This window comes from Watersipora subatra, chromosome 1 (assembly GCF_963576615.1).
Source record: "Watersipora subatra chromosome 1, tzWatSuba1.1, whole genome shotgun sequence".
Taxonomy (NCBI): Eukaryota; Metazoa; Bryozoa; class Gymnolaemata; order Cheilostomatida; family Watersiporidae; genus Watersipora; species Watersipora subatra.
In genome coordinates, this window is record NC_088708.1 from 75,601,836 (window position 1) to 75,626,712 (window position 24,877).

The 24,877-nt window shown below is 36.0% G+C and overlaps 1 protein-coding gene across 2 annotated transcripts; it reads right to left on the reverse strand.

Annotated features, from left to right (window-relative positions):
- Positions 1-714: 714 nt before the first annotated feature.
- Positions 715-22,112, reverse strand: LOC137410481 (ceramide kinase-like protein). 2 transcript variants are annotated; one of them, XM_068095899.1, is made up of 13 exons: positions 21,907-22,112; positions 21,308-21,565; positions 20,256-20,378; positions 19,105-19,168; positions 18,356-18,573; positions 17,897-18,077; positions 15,021-15,101; positions 14,750-14,865; positions 13,680-13,891; positions 13,331-13,465; positions 9,335-9,514; positions 6,005-6,186; positions 715-1,203 (listed from the first exon to the last, which is right to left on the reverse strand). In XM_068095899.1, the coding sequence occupies exons 1-13, from the start codon at positions 22,073-22,075 to the stop codon at positions 1,116-1,118; spliced, it is 2,007 nt and encodes a 668-aa protein (XP_067952000.1). In that variant the 5' UTR covers positions 22,076-22,112; the 3' UTR covers positions 715-1,115. The 2 variants fall into 2 exon arrangements, with proteins under 2 accessions (XP_067952000.1, XP_067951999.1); XM_068095898.1 differs by having other exon boundaries at positions 6,005-6,204.
- Positions 22,113-24,877: the final 2,765 nt, after the last annotated feature.

Consider the following 24,877-nt stretch of genomic DNA (forward strand, 5'->3'; position numbering starts at 1 on the left):
TTGTGGCCTGCTTTTATGGGTAACTCTTTGTTGTGGCCTGCTTGTATGGGTAACTCTATGTTGTGGCCTGCTCGTATGGGTAACACTGCATTGTGGCCTACTTGTATGAGTAACTCTGTGTTGTGGCCTGCTTGTATGGGTAACTCTGTGTTGTGGCCTGCTTGCATGGGTAACTCTGTGTTGTGGCCTGTGTGTATGGGTAACTCTTTGTTGTGGTATGTATAAATGGGTAACACTGCATGGTTGTCTGCATGTATGGGTAACACTGCATTGGGGCCTGCTTGTATGGGTAACTCTGTGTCGTGGCCTGCTTGTATAGGTAACTCTGTGTTGTAGCAAGGGTCTATGTAATGTTGTTGTGTGCAATATGCGCTTAATATTGTGCTGTGTTTGTAATGCACATATTACTCAACAGCCAGCTGTTGCCTCATCTCATGCTTTCACTTTATTGGCTATGTAATCATGTCTTTTGTGGGTGAAGACCATTCATATTATTTATTATTATGATTATTTATGATTTTATTGTATATATCTTATCATATCTTAATAATCGTATAATCTTATAAATTATAATTCTCATAATTCTTTAGTATTACTTCAGTGTGTTTGTATTTCTCATCTTTCAATAAATGTCTATCACAATTGCATGTAAAACTAAATCTTTACAAATTTTTAAAAAGCATTTATAAAATTATATATAATAATGAATTAACAGACATAATTTATAAGAAAAACAAAGATCTTCAAACTAGTGTAAAACAGATGTACAACTGGAATTAAATGAGAACCTGTCTAAATCTGACAAGCATGTGCTAGCTGTTGGAAGTTGTGCTAGTAGTACTAGCTGGTGTATGACCGGGGAAGTTAGCAAGAAGAAGAGCTGACTAAGTGTGTTTAACTATTACAAGAAAAATAATAAATTACTTTAATACAATTAAAAGGCAAACGATGAATATGGCTACACAAACTCAGAATGCATAGTATGACAGTAGGTAGCATACGCGTGTCTGTATGGATGTGCAATTCTCAAGTCTATGGAAATTTGCAATTGAGCAGAACATGTCAGCACATCCTACAGGTCTGTTGAGATCAAGTGGAGCCTATCAAGTCGAGCCTCAGATAGCGGGAAAACAGAATACGTCCTCTATGGAAGAGTCAGCACTCATACCTGTTCCATAGAGGGTGACTAGCTTCTGATGAACTCTAGAGATACATAATGTCAGCAAGTAACAAGTATAATACGCTAACAAAAAAACTACAAAAATAAAAAAAAATTTAATATCTGATTCACCCAGCTAATCATTGTAGAAACTACATATCTGTTTGCCTATGTTTACACTTTGATAGGGTGTTGTTGACTCGTATAACAGAAGATATGATTTGTGCTGTCATAGGCAGACAGATGAGAGTCTGTAGTGTTACTATACTATGGATAGAAATGACAGGCACACAAGCTAGTATACATACGTATGTAAGAACAGAACTCTGTCCAATTTGACTTTCAACTTGTTCTATGCGTGTGAGACTAACCAACGCAGGGTAATTATGTGTTGGATATCACAAAGCACTAGAATACTGTAATGCTGTTAGGTGTAGTGCGTTCAAGTCTACAAGGTTATTTCATTAGTCACTTCTAAACAACCCTCCACCCACCTGAATGTAAGGTCTGTCTCTTTATACAGAGACGAAACAATCCTTCACCCACCTGAATGTAAGGTCTGTCTCTTCACACAGAGACGAAACAATCCTCCCCCTACCTGAATGTAAGGTCTGTCTCTTTACACAGACACGAAACAACCCTCCACCCACCTGAATGTAAGGTCTGTCTCTTTACACAGAGACGAAACAATCCTCCACCTACCTGAATGTAAGGTCTGTCTCTTTACACAGAGACGAAACAACCCTTCACCCACCTGAATGTAAGGTCTGTCTCTTTATACAGAGACGAAACAATCCTCCACCTACCTGAATGTAAGGTCTGTCTCTTCACACAGAGACAAAACAATCCTTCACCTACCTGAATGTAAGGTCTGTCTCTTTACACAGAGACGAAACAATCTTTCACCCACCTGAATGTAAGGTCTGTCTCTTCACACAGAGACGAAACAATCCTCCACCCACCTGAATGTAAGGTCTGTCTCTTTATACAGAGACGAAACAACCCTCCACCCACCTGAATGTAAGGTCTGTCTCTTTATACAGAGACGAAACAATCTTTCACCCACCTGAATGTAAGGTCTGTCTCTTCACACAGAGACGAAACAATCCTCCACCTACCTGAATGTAAGGTCTGTTTCTTCACACAGAGACGAAACAATCCTCCACCCACCTGAATGTAAGGTCTGTCTCTTTACACAGAGACGAAACAATCCTTCACCCACCTGAATGTAAGGTCTGTCTCTTCACACAGAGACGAAACAATCCTCCACCTACCTGAATGTAAGGTCTGTCTCTTTACACCATAGACCTATTAACTATACTAGACTGGGCAATCCAATGCATCACGGCTCAGCATTGTGTCCTACTTAAATAGCCACATTCTTCGCGACATAACGTCAACGCTTTGTTCACTTGCAGCTGGTCAGGCAAGCGAGTCATCGTTGTTTACATTGAAAGAATGACAGAGGACAGCTTTGTTGCTACATGTAATTTGACATAACTACTAAAGTACACAAGATATTGGTTTAAAATTTTAGATGCAAAGTTTATACACTATGCATTTCCTACCCTGCAAATTTGTAAACATAAAGTTGAATATTTCATATGTAAAGTGCTAGTAAAAATGTATATTGATCTACCGTATTCAAAAAATATTGCAAAATTATCAATGTTACCCTATGCTATGGGCTAACATGTCAGATAGCTAGGTGTACAAATGGATTTTAAATGCATACACATTGGTAAATGGTACACTGATCGCAGTCTGCCATGAATATAAATGTTGGGTCTTAGGTGTTATGCAAACAGCATCAGAAAATAGGTTTATGTTCACTTTGTTGCTTTGTTCACTTTGCCTAGTCCAGGCCATAGTTTTAAGTAGGAAGCCATGGATAGTGGAGCAACTACCAGCACTGGAAATGATTCGAAGGTAAATTTTACTCCAATTGTTTTCAAGTGTGGTTATGAGAGGTACCTACATATGAAGAGCAAGAAATCTTGCGGATTTTTCTGAGATATGCATACAAATAATAGTTTTTTCCAAAAATTTTTTTCTAAAGTTCATTGCTAGCGCTACAATTTAAAAAGTTGTTTCGCACAAAGAGGTGCCAAGCGCGTAGTAGATTGATTGTTGCCCTTTTCATGAAGTTTTTCATCACCATGGCAGGTGGAAATAGGCTAGTAAATGAGTATGGTGATGGCTGTGCTATATTTAGAAGTGTAGCTATACCCAACAAAAAGATTTTTACTTTATGATGGTCTCATAAGAATGCAATCAATTACTGATTATTTTGCAGGACAAAAAGAGTAAAAATTTTTGCTGTGCATTTGGTTGTTCTAATACGCCAGCAAAAGACAGTTAACTCAGTTTCCACACCTTTCCATTGGAAGAAAAACACCTAGACATACGTAACAAGTGGATAGACGCCGTGAAACCTAAGGACTGGATGCCTTCCAAATACTCTGCGCTCGACAGTGATCCCCTGCAGACCTCCTGGTATGACGATGGCTGCCATACTAAAGCCTACTGCTGTACCAAGGTTATTTGATTATCTGCCAAAATATTTACGACCGGCTCAACCAAAGCATAGACGACTGTTATGCCGACCAACACCATCTAAATCATCTCCACCAGACCGAGATGAGCCAGTCCTGGAGCCTTCACTTTGCTATGAAGAGCCAACAGCCGCCAAGCAATCTGAAGAGATCATTCCCGACCCTCTACATAAGCGTACCTCGTACCTTGGAATAGGGAATTAAATTTTTCAAACATTTCGCGAGGCCAAGTATCTACTTCTGTACAAGCTTGGACAGGAGCATATAGAAACACTGTCCTCAAAGATTCGGGCCAAGGGAGGTTTCAACAATAATCCAGATGTCAGTAGCTTCAAATCTGCACTGAAACCTCGACTAGTGCAAACAGACATCACACCTAGCACGAGTGCTAACTGTCTTGATTGTGATAGCTCAGATGGCTCCTGCTCCCTACTTCTCTCATCTAAACGAAGAAAAATTCATGTAGAAAGTGAAGATGACTTCCATGATTATTTGGAATCAAGCGAACGGCTGGAAATCGATCTGTCAAAATCTGTCTCGGACATAGTGGAGTACATCGGTCGGTAAATACAACCAATTCCTCCAAGTTTTCTACAAAACAAGAGATCTGGCACACATTGCAGCCTTGCTGCATGTGCTAAACTGCATGACTGCCCATATTGTGGTACATGATTTAGGTATGTACATGTATTTTGGTATTAGCTACTTTCACTTATTGTTAGTGTATAGAACAGATATACAGGTAGCAGAGTGGCTTGAAATAATACTGCAGCAAATCAGTGAGATGTAGTTAAATTTATTTTACGGTTGATACATATACTTTTTATAATAATATTAGCATATGATATTTATTTAGCAGGTCATGTGGTACGGAGCTTAAAACTCAACTGCAATGACTGCACCAGCTTTATAGCCTCCTGTCTAGGTTTAGCACCAGGGATGATGCGACACTAATCAGTGTAAAAGGTAGAGGTGGTCTGTTTACACCTCATCCTGTCATCACAAAGATATGTCTAGGCTCAGAACAGATCATACGGCAGTGTGTCGACTTACAAGGAATCACTGCAGACATACACAAGCTGGTAGTCACTAAAACTCTTTTATTGGTTTTACAAAGCAATTTGCATCAGGAATTTCCATGCTCAAGTCACAGCGCAGCAGCATTAGTTAAAACTAGCACATCCAGATATGTCAGAATTAGAATTCACCATGAGGCTACAAAGGTAGCAGCTAACAAGAGTAATCTTAGATCAAAGCTCAGCCGACTGATCGTCTTTAGTCATGTGTAGCCTGTCACAATATGTCTAGAAAAGTTTACTATTTGTCGTTTGTTTTCTACGATTTTTCTGATGCTGTTTGCATAACACCTAAGACCCAACATTTATGTTCATGGCAGACTGCGATCAGTGTACCATTTACCAGTGTGTATGCATTTGAAACCAGTTTGTACACCTAGCTATCTGACATGTTAGCCCATAGCATAGGGCAACATTGATAATTTTGCAATATTTTTTGAATAGATCAATATACATTTTTACTGACACTTTACATATGAAATATTCAACTTTATGTTTACAAATTTGCAGGGTAGGAAATGCATAGTGTATAAGCTTGGCATCTAAAATTTTAAACCAATATCTTGTGTACTTTAGTAGTTATGTCAAATCACATGTAGCAACAACGCTGTCTCAGCCATTCTTTCAATGTAAACAATGATGACTCGCTTGCCTGACCAGCTGCGAGTGAACAAAGCGTTGACGTTACGTCGCGAAGAATGTGGCTATTTACGTAGGACACTGTGGCTTCGCATTGCCCAGTCTAGTATAGTTAATAGGTCTATGCTTTACACAGAGACGAAACAATCCTTCACCCACCTGAATGTAAGGTCTGCCTCTTCACACAGAGACGAAACAATCCTTTACCTACCTGAATGTAAGGTCTGTCTCTTCACACAGAGACGAAACAATCCTCCACCTACCTGAATGTAAGGTCTGTTTCTTCACACAGAGACGAAACAATCTTCCACCCACCTGAATGTAAGGTCTGTCTCTTTATACAGAGACGAAACAATCCTTCACCGACCTGAATGTAAGGTCTGTCTCTTTATACAGAGACGAAACAATCCTCCACCTACCTGAATGTAAGGTCTGTCTCTTCACACAGAGACGAAACAATCCTCCACCTACCTGAATGTAAGGTCTGTCTCTTCACACAGAGATGAAACAATCCTCCACCTACCTGAAGGTAAGGTCTGTCTCTTCACACAGAGATGAAACAATCCTCTACCTACCTGAATGTAAGGTCTGTTTCTTCACACAGAGATGAATCCACATTCCAAACAGATTTAATGCGTTTGTGTTCTTTATCTTTCGCTTTCATCTCTTTCTTCAGGTCTTTGGCATTTCTTCTGGTTATCCTCCTATCTGTCTCAGTGTATTTGTGTATAGCATGTACATGACCAGCAGCAGAAGCCTCCGACATGCCACCTTCCTAAAAGAAGCCATATGCATGCTAGATGCGCTGCCTTCATACACTACTGCACAAAGTTACACAATATTCCAATAAGCGGAAGTACTCTGGAACAATCCCCAGTCATGTCTGGCTATTCTCCAAGTATGTTTCAACTTACAACAGATTTTTTCTAACAAGTTCTTAGTTTTCTCAAGCCGCAAAAATACAAATATGATACAAAACTTAAGTCACATGTGAATAGCCAACACAGTAGAGGCTCCTATAACGTAAATAATCCGTTCCGAAAAAGTTCACATTATAGGAATTTTACATTATACGAACTGTAAAATACATGTAAATTGCCTAATCCATTCCAAAATTGTCTCAAACTCACCCCCTTGGCCTTTGATATAGAACAAAAGTTAAACATAACTTTTTAATTCAATGACTGTGTAATAACTGTGGTATTATTGGTTGTATCGACAACCAACAATAATTTTTTTTTCATCATTTGAAGTTGGTGTAGGGTTTATGAGTATAATAATTTTACGTTAAGTCTACTCTCCTATACACTGGACCACCTACTTTCAAAAAACTTTTCAAGCAAAATTTAAGTCTATAATACGCTTCTTCAGAAAATACTGCTTATTTTTACAATATAAATTTCAGGATACGGAAGGTGAAAAGTTCAAAATATTTGTCTCAGCTCAAAGCTTCAATAGTCCAACAAATGTAAACGTTCATTCAGGAGCACCATGAGAAACTTAAGGTGGAGGAGTCGAGGAGTTCAGGAGGAGTTCAACAAAAATAATGTAGAGGCAGCCATTATTCCGATAGCGCGAATAAAACACATTTCAGAAAAAGGTTATGAACTTTTAAAATTTGTTGACAAGAATCACCTAAAAAGATGTCACTAGTTGGGCTATTGCTCTCTATAATGATCACTAGTTGGGCTATTGCTTTCTATAATGATCACTAGTTGGGCTATTGCTCACTATAATGATTACTAGTTGGGCTATTGCTCTCTATAATGATCACTAGTTGGGCTATTGCTCACTATAATGATCACTAGTTGGGCTATTGCTTTCTATAATGATCACTAGTTGGGCTATTGCTCACTATAATGATCACTAGTTGGACTATTGCTCTCTATAATGATGTCCCTAGTTGGGCTATTGCTCTCTATAATGATCACTAGTTGGGCTATTGCTCACTATAATGATCAATAGTTGGGCTATTGCTCTCTATAATGATCACTAGCTGGGCTATAATTGCTCTCTATAATGATCACTAGTTGGGCTTTTGCTCTCTATAATGATCACTAGTTGGGCTATTGCTCACTATAATGATCAATAGTTGGGCTATTGCTCTCTATAATGATCACTAGCTGGGCTATAATTGCTCTCTATAATGATCACTAGTTGGGCTACTGCTCTCTATAATGATGTCACTAGTTGGGCTATTGCTCACTATAATGATCACTAGTTGGGCTATTGCTCTCTATAATGATCACTAGTTGGGCTATTGCTCTCTATAATGATCACTAGCTGGGCTATAATTGCTCTCTATAATGATCACTAGTTGGGCTTTTGCTCTCTATAATGATCACTAGTTGGGCTATTGCTCACTATAATGATCAATAGTTGGGCTATTGCTCTCTATAATGATCACTAGCTGGGCTATAATTGCTCTCTATAATGATCACTAGTTGGGCTATTGCTCTCTATAATGATCACTAGTTGGGCTATTGCTCACTATAATGATCACTAGTTGGGCTACTGCTCTCTATAATGATCACTAGTTGGGCTACTGCTCTCTATAATGATCACTAGTTGGGCTATTGCTCTCTATAATGATCACTAGTTGGGCTACTGCTCTCTATAATGATGTCACTAGTTGGGCTATTGCTCACTATAATGATCACTAGTTGGGCTACTGCTCTCTATAATGATCACTAGTTGGGCTATTGCTCTCTATAATGATCACTAGTTGGGCTGTTGCTCTCTATAATGATTACTAGTTGAGCTATTGCTCTCTATAATGATCACTAGTTGGGCTGTTGCTCTCTATAATGATCACTAGTTGGGCTATTGCTCTCTATAATGTGTGACTTGCACATTTTTTAAAGACTGTTAAAAGCTGACAAAAGCAAACGGCCTTCAATCAGTTCTCTACAAAAAGTTAGGCACAAATCATTGTTGAAAGTGAACCTGAACCAAAAAAGCTGAAATGTGACGATGATAGCAATTAAAACAAGAAAAAAATTAAATTAAAAAAACAATAAACCAACAACTTTATTCTTTATATTATGCGCAACTCTCATTTTTATTTTGAATTTGCAGTAGTTTAATTCTTACATGTATTTGTTACAGGTTATGCTAAACTTTTTGATTGATAAAAAAATTCATGTTTAAAATTTTAGGGGCTTGGAACCGATTAGGGCATTTATAGGGTGAAACACATTTCTACTTGGTAAATATCTGAAAGGATTTCCAGAACAAATTAATTTTGTATGTAGAGGTAGCAAGGTATATTACTATTATACTCTGGCGTGTTGATCTGAATCAACCTACCTTTTTGTATCTATAGATAGTTCTAAGCTAGTCAGTATAACTCACTCTTAATTTAAACTTAAAAATGCAAGCAACCAATTTTAGTAGAAAGATAAAAAATGCTGTGAAACATAGAAGCTTGTCTATCTAGCAAAACAATTACAAAAAAAAGTAAAACTTATTTTTATAATTAGTTCAAGTATGGCTCCTTAAATTTTTTTGTAAAATTCAGGTCATGTTAAATAGAAATTTACAAGCGGTTATTGAATGTGGGCTCTACTAGTGCCCTTAACATATCTGCTAACATTGGCTCAGTCAGTGATTTTTATGTTCTCCTCTACATACCAAACAAATATAATTGAAGAGTTACAACTAAAAACAATAATTTACAACCTGTATGAGCATTTCTAAATATAAATGATAAAGTTCAAAGCTGGCTCTTATTTGTTGAATGCGTGTCTTGATGCAGCTAATATTTGTCTTGATGCAGGTAATAGTTGTCTTGATGCAGGTAATATTTTATATCACTCACCTTTTCTTATATGTCAGAAATCCTGTCAGTTGAGTAAGTGAATTGACAAAATTATGACAGAAAAATGATTTAGAGGAAACTTCACCTTTGAGCCGCTGACGCTGTTCTGATCAGACAAAGAAGCATTAGCAGCGCTGCCGGTCCGACTAGACGCACTGTGACTACCTTCTTCCCCACTAGAATCTGAGTCGGAGATGTGAAGCTCTCTAATCACAGAGGTATCACAGTCAGCTACGACTTTGATGAGTTCATCTCCTTGGGTGGTCTACAAGGTCAAAGATAATTAAGTGGCACCTTCAGCAGTGCACAAGCTATCAACACTTGTTGCTGAACCACCTACAGTTAAACCTCAATCTATGATCTCTTCTACATAAGTTTTAAACATACGAATGTATTACTCAAACAAATATTTGTTTTGCCATAAGAAGTAGTTTCCAACAATGTTTAAACTTTGCCAAAAAGCCATATTGAAGTAAGTTTAAATAAAAAAGTAATTACCAATAAAAAGATAAAAAAATTATGTAAATTAAGTTGATATAAACTATATCTATGACTAGCGGAATGCTCGGCGTTGCCCAGGTATTAAAAATCAGCTTATAAACAGTGATAGCATTGCCACACTTATAAACTCAGCTTATAAATGATTCCACTCGCCATTAGCCAGGCACATTGCCGATGGCTAATTTAAATAAACCCTTACTAATACATGGAATGACGTTGCGCTGCCATAACGGAGAGCAGTAGCGTATTCTCACCCACATAGCAACATAAATCGCTCAATGAATCTATCAAGCTCGTGTGGCTAAATTAATAAGACTTTTGCCTGGTGACTGGGAGGTTCCGAGATCAAATCTTATTTGATACGGATTCTTCATTCCAATATTTTAAGAGATATAATTAGACAAACTGAACTAAATACAGAGTTCAAGTACAATCTAGGTTTGATAATTAGTTTTTCCTTAGTCTACTATATAAACGGCAATCGTTTTCTGTCTGCGTGCATGTTTGATTGAGTGTCCGTCTTATAGAGTACTGTACTTTTCGGACTATTACCCACTACTAGGTATCTACTAGGGCGCGTTAACGGGAATCTCTGGTTAGTACACGCCTCTATACATAACCTATTCATCGTTTGCCGTTTTCCCACAAAAATGACGTAATAATTACAACTCTATGGCTTTCGTTTAGCTTCATGACACACGATGCTTTTTTGTCCTCGACGTATTAGGGCTGATTAGTTTTCGGCAAAACGATATCGACAATAGACTCTCTCGATATTAGAATTAAGCGACTAAATTTTATTAATTCTATGAAACATGATGCCGTTTTTGTGAACCTCTATTTCTGGCTTTTTTTAAGGTTCAATTGCTAAATCGCTGTTAAGGTCACTACTTTTCACGTGGACTATTGTATTATCTCGAGTAGGAATAGCATCTAGATTCTCTCACCTTCGATCAGACAAAGACACTACAATATTTTATTTTTACATAACATATCATCGTACCAGTATCGTCGTATTCAGAGTTTTGATGAATAGCTGTTGGTGGAACAGTAACTTTTTTATACACACACTTCTATGCAAAAATTGTTATTATTAATTCAACATATTCACGAATTTTATTTTGTTTTCTCAGTTCGTATTAATTGTATCATTACCGAATCATCTCATATTGTAATCGTAGCAAAACAGACTCAATTTAACTATTACTTGCTAATTATTTTACTGTTACATCTAAACCCTTTATAGTCGTTTTATTTGTAAAATTTATTTGACCTGCACGAAACATTTTTCTCATGATATGAAGTTTTAAAGTAGTTTGACAAAGTAAGTTTGAAACCCTTTACAGTTGTTTTAGGTAGAATGGCAAATGTTGTTATATGTTAAATAAAAATCAATTTTCTGTTGTTTCTTTTATTACTCGGGCAACGCTGGGTTGTACAGCTAGATGTATTAGCTTACACATCTTTCCTTTTAAACCTAACCAGTTAGTTTTTCGTAATTAATTTCACATTTTACAACAAACGTTACTGTAAGATTTATCGTGTAAGATTGCAAGTATCAGTTATTCTCCACTCTCTTACATTTACACACATTTACATACTTTGAGAAACATATATATAGATATATGAACTTAAATTCTCTTATTACATTTATAAACTTGTTATGACTTTTAAAGTTTATAATCTAAATTTTTTAAAGTTTGTTTCATCGTTGTTATTATTTCAACTTGCATTCCTTTAAACATAAATTGAGTATCGTGTGTGAAGTTTAAACATTATTCATTTTCCTATCACTGTTATTATTACTTGATTAGTTTCCAATCTTTATTATTAATATTATTCTCTTATTCAACCATTTTTGGCAGACATTGTTTTAATAAAATTTCAACTACAAATTACTATGATATTCTGTCATATTTTTTAGTATCGTCATATTCAAAGAATTGATGGATAGTTTCTGGTGGGACATTAACCTTTTTATACCCACACACTTTTATGCAAGAATTGTTACTATTAATTCAACATATTCATGAATTTTATTTTGTTTTCTCAGTTTGTATTAATTGTATCATTACCGTATCATATTTTATTGTAATTGTTGCAAAACCGACTTAATTTAGCTATTACTTGCTAATTATTTGAAATTTACATCTAATCTCTTTTACAATTGTTTTATTTTTTTTAATTTATTAGACTGGCTGAAAACCTTTTCCTCATAATATGAAGTTCGAAAGGTACAGTTGTTTGACTAAGTTTGATAGACTTTACAGTTGTTTTTATTTTCTCTCAAATTATTTCAACTACACAAAACACTTTTCTCATGATAGGTTACCTATCATGTTTTCTCCTGTTACCTATGTAGTTTGAATGTTAGAATGGCAAATGTTGTTATATATGTTAAAAATACAAATAGATTTTCTATGCAGAGACTATTTTATTACCCAGGTACAAGTACAGCTTATGGTGTAAAATGTTGAAAAAATACCTTACCGAAGTTGTTTTCTCGCCTTGAAGCAGACTAAAATTTACATTATTCTATTTTAATGGGAAAAATTGTTTCGGATCTCGAACTTCTAGAACTGATTATGTTCGAGAACTGAGATTCCACTACACGTTATCAAAAGATATAGGTCGCTGGAAGTTATGAAATTTTACACGCATCTAGCTGTAAAACACATTGCAGATTTCCATTATTCCCCCCAACATTGACATGTATTTGTGCATGCAAACTCTGATCAGGACAACAATTTCAGTAGACTGCATATTTGGAGTTGTTTTACAGTATAAAAGACAACTCTCAATAAGCCTTATGCTGCACGTGAATCTGTTCCTGTAGGCGGGTAATGCAGCTAGTCTTATATAATTTCTTTGATGCATCTGTAATGACCTATGAGTTTTTATTGTAGCTTTTTGGTTCTGAAATGAATTGAACCAAACACAATCTACTTACAAGAATATTCGCATCATGATGACACAACTCCAACATATATAGTTAACGTCAGAATGAATTGCATGTATACATGTATGTCGAGGTTTGACTGTATCTGTGCGCATGTAACCAAATTCAGCAGAAAGATGTGAGCTAATGCTGAAGTCATCAAATTGTCTTTGTAAAGCGCAAACATCGAGATGAGAACGTGTTTAATAAATTTTGTATCCATTTGAACTCTCACACTATAGTTTCACAGTTGTGTGTTGAATGACTAGCTAGCCAGTACAGATATTGGATATAATATTTTTCTATGCTCTAAAATCTTTAACAAATCTGTTTACATACATACAGATCTGATATTCAAGAGTGTATGCCCGCTTATCCCACCAGATATCATATTAGATAACTGTTTCAGCTTTATGGAGAATTAAAGATGGTAGAATTTTATGCTAAGGTTCAAAAATAAACTAACAAGCATATTTACAAGTAAATGCAGGATGCTGACTTTGTGCAGACAGAGATTCATATAAGAATGGTAGTATGTATAGATGTCAGCAGTCTCTGAAATCAGAGTTTAAAAGGAGTCAGCGTGTGTGTGTTTCTATTCTAGTGAAAAGAAACCGGATGCAATATGAATAATTTATTGACCTGTCTGTTCTTGGGCTGTTTTGCCTGATCATTGATCTCACTGTAATTTTGGGCTCTGTAGCTCCAGCCAACTGGCATGCGAACGTGGACAGACACCTCAGTCACCCGTGCACTTTGAACAAACGGAAAGTCCAACTACAAGAACAAAATCTTTTTAAAAAGTGTGCAGGGGCCGATAACAACACGTATTACATGCAGCTGCTACAAACTCTATAGTTCTTCAAACCAGTTTGATTAACAGTTGGCCCTTTCACATATGGCAGTATAACTTACTGAGATTGTCTCAACAACATCAACAGTTGACTAACTAGAGAGTCAAATGAATATGGTACGACGCAAGATTTACTACCTGATTCTTTGCATTTCCATTCCGTTTCAGAAACCTCATAAACTCTTTCCTTTCAACACTGTGCACAAGTATGAGATCTAGACAGCCGTCAGCCATGTGCGAATACTTGGACAAGCCAAGAGGCGCCATGTCGCACGAGGATGGTGTTGCGTAAAGGCCAAGACTAAGAAACTCCCCTTTGATTACATTTGACTCATCCTGCATTGACAAATCTAGAACAACCGAAAATTGGGGGTTCTCTACAGATTTGAATATGCGCATAAATGACAACATGATTTTAATCCGGGCAAAAACAGTCTGACCTTGGTTAAAACAATCCGTCATAGAAGGCTGTTCAAAAAGCAATATGTGGGAACCTTGCAACAATTTTTTTCTGTTACAATGTTTGCATACCAAAAAATAAAATGAAAGAGAAAGAAAAAGACAACAAAGCAGGAGGAACGTGAGAAATAAAAAAGAGGGAGAGTAAAAGAAGGAGAGTACAAGAAGGAGAGAGAGAGAGGGAAGAGAGAATGAGAGAGGGAAGGGGAGAAAGAAAGGAAGAGAGATTGAGAGAGAGATAGAGGGAGAAAGAGAGAGAGGGAATGATAGAGGAAAGAGAGGAATAAATAAGATATGAAGATGGAGAGAGAGTGGGAAAGAGAAAGATAGAGAGGAAGAGAGAGAGAGAAGTAGAGAGAGAAGAAATGAGAGTAAAGGATGAGAAGAGAGAAAGAAGTGTGAGATAAGGAGAGAGAGAATGAGAGAGAGAGTGAGACAGAAGATAGCAGTAGATAAAAAAAACTCTTCTTTTGAGTTTCCTCAGTTTATCTCAAGGTTGTTTGAGTAGCGAACTCTTGTTCGCCATCCGAAGTACAGAATGTAAAATTTTCTTTATTCAAACCCTGGTTTGTTCAAAATCTGAGATGTTCTAAAACCGAGGTTGGACTGTAATAGTTAGGGTTAGCCATAGACCTATTAACTATAGTTAATAGGTCTATGGGGTTAGCAAAGATGTGCTAGTTAAGGTAAGCATAACCGTTATGTTTGCTTCCGTCACCGGCTAAAGATCTCCAAATTGCTGTAGGTACCTGCTAGCTGACTGCTGCTGTTGGAGGTATCAAGAGGATCAAACTCTTGGAGGGGGTCAGAAAAGTTGCTACCATCTGGGCACGGAGTAGATATGTCGTTATGGCAGGTTGAGCACCTGCAGAGAAAAATCACAAACAATGATTGAGAAGACTAGGAGAGTTCGTTGTCTAAGTCGTTACAGGAAAAGAGAATTGCATCAATCTCTAGCGATCTCGCTAAGGTAGTCAGTGATGGTCATATTATTAAGGAAAGCCTAAAATTTATATTTACCCAGCTCTGCAGACGTTCGTGTCACCTGGTTTCCCACAGCTCTCGGCAGCTTCCTTATACGTAACCTCACAGTTGTATGCCCTGTGTAGCAGTTAACCATATCAATGGATTGATAAAGGACATTACTAACTTCCGCTAGTGGTTACTCGCCAGACCGTTATCGTCTGGTCATTCGAGGTGTAAAGGTATGGAAATATAGAAAAGAAATCAGTGTGGAACTCAGTGTTAACCGATTCAACCACAGCTAAATTTTGGTTAAACTTAATGATCCTATTGGGCTATTTTGAGATAAAACAATCTGCTAACAGCATGCTGTTAAACAGTCTTTCATGTAGAATTACTAAATTTCCAATGAATTTCCAATTACTAAGGTCCAATGAAGCATCAGCTTTTCTGTAACTCGTTAAAAATTACATTGATATTTGTCTACTCAAAAAACAAGATAATTAGCACTCAGGGGTCTCAACTTAACTCTTTTATCAATAGAAAGAGGTCAGGCCATAAATTACAGAAGCTGTTCCCTCCACAGGTGAGCACTGACAGATAATATGAATATGGAAACCATTAAGGTCAACTTTTTTGTATAAACTGTGAAAGACTCAGATGGCATAATTGAGCTTCCTGCAAAAAGATCTTTTTGTTCGGACAGAAACAGAAAAGCAGGCATTTTTAACAAATAAATACAAATTTAGTAGCATTTTCACCCTATAAAACACAGAAAATAGAAAATCTAAATTTTGAACATTTGCACGAGGGTATAGAGTGTATGCTGCTCTTTTTCAAAAACAAGAGGACCAAAAAAGGTCTGACACTACTAATCTAGGAATATTTTGTAGTAAGGTTGCTACTTGAAGTGACCATGTTCTTATTACCCATAAGTCTTATGTATGTCATGCAACTTTTCACTTACCCGTAAGTCTTACGTATGTCATGCAACTTTTCACTTACCCGTAAGTCTTACGTATGTCATGCAACTTTTCACTTACCCGTAAGTCTTACGTATGTCATGCAACTTTTCACTTACCCGTAAGTCTTACGTATGTCATGCAACTTTTCACTTACCCGTAAGTCTTACGTATGTCATGCAACTTTTCACTTACCCATAAGTCTTACGTATGTCATGCAACTTTTCACTTACCCGTAAGTCTTATGTATGTCATGCAACTTTTCACTTACCCGTAAGTCTTACGTATGTCATGCAACTTTTCACTTACCCATAAGTCTTACGTATGTCATGCAACTTTTCACTTGAGTCTTAAGGAAAAAATTATGACCTTTTATTACAAGCAAAAAATACTCATCGACCTGCTAATCAGCTGCCCACACAGAGTGACAAGAGCAGCCATCACAGCCTAGCAGAAACTAGAAGGCATTTGCAGTAAGGGTTCTCAGAGCACCAATCACCAAGGAAAGATACATACACTGCTTTAAAAACAGTAAAAATGGATTGGAGTAATCTCCTGCTGTAGAACCCTATCAACTAAAAATGTGCATGACATAGCAAAAACCTGAGTTGATAAACGAGCATCTAGTAAAATGTAAGATAGAGCTGCACAGCCTGAAAATAAATAATATCATTAAGACTAACAATAACAGTTATTTATATGGGATAAGGAAAAAGTTGAAAAGAATTGAATAAGGCCATAAACCGGTGAAACCAATTATGGCGATCTGCTCATAGAGACTAATTAGTATATTTCAAAAAAGGAAAAAATTAAAAACCACACTATGTTTACAGTTCTTGTGCTGACAAGTTTGGCACAGAGCAAACAATATTTTTTTAAATAAAAAATTTTTTTTGAAATCTCGTCGTTTAAATAAAAAAATATTCCAAAAGAGAGAGGCGACATTTATAGAAATGAAATAATAGTTAAGGTACCAAAGTTAATACAGTCCTCCAACCATCCTAGCATATAAACAAGATTGGCAAACTCAGACGCACTTTAAAAGCACTCTGGAATGAAGAGAAATGAAAGTAGGTCTACAGATATTCCTTCACAAAAATGCTTTAAATTCAACATAGATCAATTATAAGGAAGCATAACAAGTCAAGGTTGATTTCCGCAGGTTATGTCTATCAGCTGATTAATTTCTACTAAAAGAGAAATTAACGGGCTAAAGAGTTCTTACAGATATGTCAGGTTACATAAAGGGGCAAGTGTCACCACAGAGAAGTAACTCGGAGAAAGCATGGACAAAAATTGTAAAACCTTCAAATATAACTTAGCCAGTTATAAGAGAGGAATCGCACTCAACAGAAGGAAGTGAGGGGAGTACAGACAGCATGACACTTAAAGACAGGTAGAGGTTTTAAGTGTTAGATGAGAGTTCTCCTGTGTACCGCTCACTATATGGAAAGCAGCTGATGCAAACTAAGCAAAAGGAACACTATTCTATGAATGCTGCTGCCTGACAGCGACAGCAAGTATAGATTTACCCCCGTATCTACAGTATATTTTCATTACATTTAGGTTGTGAAAACTCTAAATACGTAGTTTGTATTTTACTGTCCAGAGTAAAACGGCAAGAAGTTTATTTGCTTGATTCTGAGATATCTATATAACAGCGTATTGTCTTAGTTCCTTATGTACACATCCCCTACTCCTTTCATGTAATCTTGTGCTGGGTACAACACAGTGCAAATGGCTTTTGAATAAACTTAATTGTAAATGACAAGCAAAAGGCAAACCAAACACGGTGATGTTCCGCTCTAATCGTTACTAAATTGAGTAATTACCGAGCGATTACCGAGTAATGAGAACATGTATGTAGGAGAACCAAAAATATTCTGCAGTATTTAGCTAGACTTTCTATACACAAAGAATATTTTGAAAATACTAACAAGGCTTGATGAAATGGGTTGAAAAGAAACTAACCTGAACTTGGACTTTGTTAGAGCTTTAGCGATCGCTAGCTGATATCTGTTGGTCGCTAATCGTGACTTGTTAACGATGTTCATGATCGTTCCTCCAAAGCCGTAGTGAGCCGAAAAAGCGAACTTATAAAAGCCTCCCTGGGAGTACGCGATGGACATGACATCCGAGTTTAACGTTCGACCTGAAATTGTTTAACCAGACTCAATATATTGAGCGTTTGCAATAAATCTTAATATTTTGGTCTCAATGAGTAAAACATTGCCGGGAAGCACTAGCAATGCTTTTGCGCTACCGAATGACATCATCAGTGCAAAGGCGCTTCAAATTGCTCATAGACACAAACATATAGATCTACAATAAATCAAGTCTGTTGCTGGCCTATGTAAGCTCTCTAGTAGAATGCAGAACACAACAAAGAAAGAACAGAGTTTTTTTATGTTTGTTCATGTATTTACTCACCATAGACAATATCCAAGGCAGCTGTCACCATGTCACTAGTTCCATACGCTGTATGGGCGATTGTGTTAGAGCTGCCGCAAGGAATGATGCCTATTGGGATGTTACAAGGTTGTAGCCGATCTTTTGTACCAACAACAATACCGCTGTCAAACTGTACCTTTTTTATTAAAGCATCGACAACAGTAGTTACTATAGAATCTCCAGCTGCTACTAGAATGCTGCAAAAGACCAGCATGTGCTCCATTAATCAGCAGATCAGCAGACCAGCAAGTAATTTATGTATGGCTACATCAGCAAGTGATCTACGAGTGAGGACATGACTCAGGCATTGTTCTATTAGGCACATGTATATCTGTATATCTACAGATGTTTTGTTGCTGGTGTTTTCAGATGGTGGTGTTTTTCTTGGGCACTCATCAGTATTACGAGTGAATGCAGTGTCAAGGTGTATTTAGAGAGTATGTCTGGCAAGCTTTTTAGAAGTAATCATGTGGTGCAAGTGTTTGACAAGTAAATACGTAAAAGAGTACAGTGAGTGATGCTGAAGCTCTAGTGTTACGGTGCTAGAAAGAATAGTTGGGGCGCGATCAGCGATGACAGACTTCCACGAGATTCTAATTACCTTCTGAGATAGCTTGGGTTCTCAGAACAATAAAGGCAATAGCCTATTACCAGTGGTACGACTTGAAGAGCGTATGCAAGGGACGTATTGTAATATGATGGATGATATCAAGAGACAGGATTCTCACCAGTCATATTGGGACAAATCCAAAGATTCAATATCCTTTACTATGCGCTCCACCTCCACACTTTCTGAAACCAGCATACAAAGAACTAGTGCACTGTACAAAGGTACGATACAACTAGTACAGAGTACAAAGGTAAGATACAACTAGTACAGAGTACAAAGATAAGATACCACTAGTACAGTGTACAAAGGTAAGATACAACTAGTACAGTGTAAAAAGGTACGATACAACTAGTACAGTGTACAAAGATAAGATACAACTAGTACAGTGTACAAAGGTAAGATACAACTAGTACAGAGTACAAAGGTACGATACAACTAGTACAGTGTACAAAGATAAGATACAACTAGTACAGAGTACAAAGATAAGTTACAACTAGTACAGAGTACAAAGGTAAGATACAACTTGTACAGAGTACAAAGGTAAGATACAACTAGTACAGAGTACAAAGGTAAGATACAACTAGTACAGAGTACAAAGATAAGATACAACTAGTACAGAGTACAAAGGTAAGATACAACTAGTACAGTGTACAAAGATAAGACACAACTAGTACAGAGTACAAAGATAAGATACCACTAGTACAGTGTACTAGTGGTAAGATACAACTAGTACAGTGTACAAAGGTACGATACAACTAGTACAGTGTACAAAGATAAGATACAACTACTACAGTGTACAAAGGTAAGATACAACTAGTACAGAGTACAAAGGTACGATACAACTAGTACAGTGTACAAAGATAAGATACAACTAGTACAGAGTACAAAGATAAGTTACAACTAGTACAGAGTACAAAGGTAAGATACAACTTGTACAGAGTACGAAGATAAGATGCAACTAGTACAGAGTACAAAGGTAAGATACAACTAGTACAGAGTGCCAAGGTAAGATACAACTAGTACAGAGTACAAAGGTACGATACAACTAGTACAGAATACAAAGATAAGATAAACTAGTACAGAGTACAAAGATAACATGCAACTAGCAGAGAGTATCAGAGTGGTTAAAAAATACAATGAGTATAAAGAGCAATAACAATGATACTTCACAGTTACTCGTACATGTACATCCAATCATATGGTTTTTTGATCCACATGACATAATAGAGAAGTCCCCTTACAGGTCAAAATGGTGCCAGCAATACAGACCTAAGGTATCAAATTTCAGTTTGGCCTCTTTGAAAATAGGTAAAACATTGGACGTATAGTCACTCTTCAGATGACTCTCCAGACTTTGATAGCATCTAGCTAGTCTTGGTCTTCCTGTAATCGCTGCAAGAGATAAGCAAACAATAGTATTACAACATATTTATATAGGGTAATGTTACCAAGTGTTTACCTTTCAGTTAAACTTTGCGTAACAAGCCTAACAAACAGGGATCACATTATAACAGCGAGACAGAACTGATCGAACCATGTGAGAAACTCTATTTAAAATCTTACACTTTAAACATTGAATTTATTGTACAATATCACCAGTCAATTTATATATTATACAAATTATAGTAGTATTGTATTGATACCAGTCAATTTATCTTGCTTTCTGCAATAAAATCATTATTTATATCACATGTAGTTCATTCAAATATTCCCTTAGAAACATGCAGCAAATATAAATGTTGTTATATTTCTTTATACATGTACATATTTATAAATATATTTATAGAAATTTAAATTGAAAGTAAATCAGTTTCTTTCTTTTTTAAAACATTTATATAAACAATATCACATCAGAGATTAACTATTTAATGTTAACACAATAAATATGTAAAAATAAAACATACTTGTGCACAAAGAACTGTACTACATGTGATTATATTGTATTATATTATATTGTTATCACAAATATGGAAATAAAATGACACACTGCAACGCTATCAAAATTTTATCTTCGTTAAAAGTTAAAACGAATCGCTTAGATGTCAACATAACAAATATTTAGAAATGCGATAAACCTTCAATAATTTATTGTTAGAATATGCATGGTCATCAGGCTCTCCATTTCCATTACTCTCACCATAGGCCTATTAACTATACTATACTATCAACTATATTATAGTTAATAGGTCTATGACTCTCACAGAGGCTTCACTACCCTAATAATTCCTGTAGTTCCCAACCTTACTCAACCAATATCGCGCTGTGAAACCTCGCAGTGTTACTGCTAAACTGACTCTGGTGTTACAAGGTATAAAACTTACATTTTAGAATCTGTTGAATTTCTGTGAGCCAGCTATTGCAGGTGACTTCACTCGGGTGGGAAAAAGACATTACATGGTGTTTGAGTCTGTTGTCATCCTTCTTTGAGTAGGTGTGTAAGTCAAAGCCGAGGTTTTGCCCCACTTTACTTGCAGACTTGGCTTTACCTCTCTTCAAACTAGCACCAAACAGGTCCTTGACCATAACTTCCATTTTATCTCCATCAATTCTCTTGATACTCGTTTTCCTGTTAGCTGATTCTGAAATTATAGATTACTAGAATGATAGTGAATGTATAAGATTCTCAGAGTTTAGTATTAGCATCAACAAACACTAGTACACTGACAGTACCTACTGCTGTGAGAGATCATCATGTGGAATAATTATGTGCACAATTATTCCACAATGCAGCGAGGTGATGGAGTTGTGTAGATAGTAGTGTGTTTGGCTGGAAAGCTGAATAATCAGGATCAATACCTGTGCGGTGCAACCTTTTTTTCTAACGCTGTTATATAGAAAGTATTTTTGCAAAATACTTGTAATGATGCGTATTTGAATTGTATTTTTAAAACGAAACTAATAAAATAAGTGAAAGACTCACTTTTTAACCTTCCACTCACTAGCTTTAGTGTAATTGAAGACGGATACAGCATAACATCATATGATTTCTCTTCTAGTCCAAATATGCCAGTTAGCAAAGCCTCGTTCTTTTCACTAACGCCGAGCATCAGTTGCGGACCTTTCGCTCTGCCAGTCGGAGACACAGACATCTTTTTGGGAGTTTTGCAATGGTCTGATGCATCACTACTGTCGATATCAGAGCTCACATCACTGCTAATGTCTATGACATCTAGGTCTAGTGACCCATTCACATACCCACTCATAATCAGTGGGTAATGCTTGTCAACTGTATAGAGCGTCTGGCCTGGAAAATGAGGGAGTAGTTCAAGATGACATGGCAGCAGTTAAGTGTACTCTACATGTTCTGGAAGTTTCTATGTGGCAGCTCACTATTGTTGCCTCATGTAGAAGTGCTTCATAAGTTATTAATGATACATTTTTAGACCTTGTCTTTTTTATTAATACTTTATGGATATAATTTCATTTCAAACAGAAATATTTTTCAAATTATGCCATACAAGAATCATAAAAAGGGCAACAGTTAGTCAATAAAATCAAACAATGGTTTAACGTGTTTAAAATAATTTTCTTTGTTAAGAGATATTTAATGGAGCATCGCTACAAGAACTAGCGAAACCATTTTCAAAAAAATTGTTAGAGGCTGTATAAAATTGTATCATATCACGTAAGTTGTCACGAGTTGGACACCTGTAAATGTCACATAAAAAATTAGGAGATCTATCAGGAAAAATATTAAAACCTATAATCACAGTAAAATAAACATTTAGCATAGGCAGAGTCAAAAGATACCAAGATTTGCAATATTATTCGTTGGAATAAGATATGTGGTGAAATATGATGTAGATGTGCAGTTATCCAGAAGTCGGAATTCACATTTTTTGCAACAAAACAAATCATGAGTAATATATCTTGGAGCTTGATTATAATAAATCTGCACACTATAACTAATATAGTAAAAGATGAACTTTTAATAAAAAGCAATGATGGATCTCCGGTCCGCATAGTATGGACCTATGTATGGCATAGTATGGCCTGTAAGACTGGAGTGCAGTTTAATGGTGACACTACTTAGTGACATGACTTTCTGGTAACGTATTATTCCTATAACTACTCGTATATACTAAATGCATGTTGTGTTTGCCTCCTTTATTATGTATCGTATTGTTAATAATTTGTAGTTTAGTATAACCATGCCAACGTGTTAGCGACTACTTATTCTTACTTTTATACAATTTCCTACTCGATTCCATCATCCGGAACAAAAAGTAAAGACTTCAGAATAAAAACGAACGAAAAACCACATTCACTCTCTTACATTTATTGCAAGCTAGATCGTGCCAGAGTAAAGGCCAGCCAATATTCATTACATGACCTTATCACAAGTGCCATCACTATTACTTAAACAGGGTCGATTTGTTAAGAAAATCCTAGAAATTTTGTCTCACGTCTACAAATCATAGATTGGTTGTTACATGTTAGAATAAAGCTATTTCAAAGATTTTTTTGAGCGTTACAAAAAACAAAATACAATTTTTGTAAATTTTTATGGCTTGAAACGCACTAAGTTATTGAAATATATTCTGAAAATGCAGTTATTGAATCATCAAAAAAGGTTTACGCTTTTGAGACGTAGCTGTATTGCTGTCAATATGTAGCACCTATATTTTTAGAATGCTTGCTTCAAAAGCAGGTCATTTAGTGGCTGAATACAATTTAAAACATGCCATAAGATATCCCGGTGAAATGTATTAACATCTACCTTTGGTGCCTGGTCTATTTAGCAAAAGTTGGACTAACTTTCAATAGATTTTATTACTGTATAATTTATTAAAGCCATGCACATTGCATATTGAACATTAAAAAGATGAGAATCAAGTCTTTTTAATGAGATTAAAACTTGTAATAATAAAACCATTTTTACTGAGGAATTGACCTCAGAGATCGACTCCAAATTTTATTTCAAAAAACTCCGGATTTACCCTCAGAGATTGCAGAGGTAATTTTTGTTTCTGATATAAATCTGTTGTTTCTTCTTATAAATGTTTTTAAAAGGTAGAAAATTTTCTGAGAATTCATTTGATATGTATATTGTCTGGTCTGGGTGGCACAAAGTGGTGGTAAAAGAACAAAAACCTAACTGAACACGAAATGATGCGGGGCGTTAATACTTTTGGCCATAACTGTATATATATTACTTTATATTAACAATAATTTCATTTCAAACAAAAATGTTTTGTAAATTACGTGCTACAAGTATTACAAAACAAAAAAGAACAGCAGTTAGCCAATAAAATCAAATAAACAATTTGACATAATTATAACATTTAAAATACTTTTCTCTGCTCAGGGAACAAGCATTAGGTGAAAGATTGTTAAAGCAGCTAGCAATGATATTTTCAAATAAGTGTTAGAAGTTGCATGCAATTTGTTCATTTAATGTAAGTTGAAATGAGTTGAAAACCTGTAGTTGTCCTGTAAAAAACGAAGACACAAACTATGAAAAATCTTGAAACCTTTAATTGATGTAAAGCAAACTGGAAAATAAAATTGAAAATCTCAATGACAGGTTTTGGCTAACTTGTGCAAGTTTTTTTAGTATTTATATTTTTGTAGCAAAGCTGGATGTATAATCCATTGTTAATCTATGCCATAATCTATTGTTAATCTGTGCTATAATCCATTTAGTAGTTGAAAGAAACAATATTGCCATAGGTTGCATCATCTAGTTCATCGTCAAGGTTTTTGGGCAAAATTGTTTTGAAGATTTTAGATTCTAGTTTTACAGACTACAAAAATTTATAAAACTAGCAACAAAATCTAAATAAATAATCAATAATGTAATAAAAATATACTAATCAAGTTCTAAACAAGCAGCTAAAGTGTTGCTGACTCATAATGCAGTGTTTGGTGCTTAATGCTTGATAAACTCA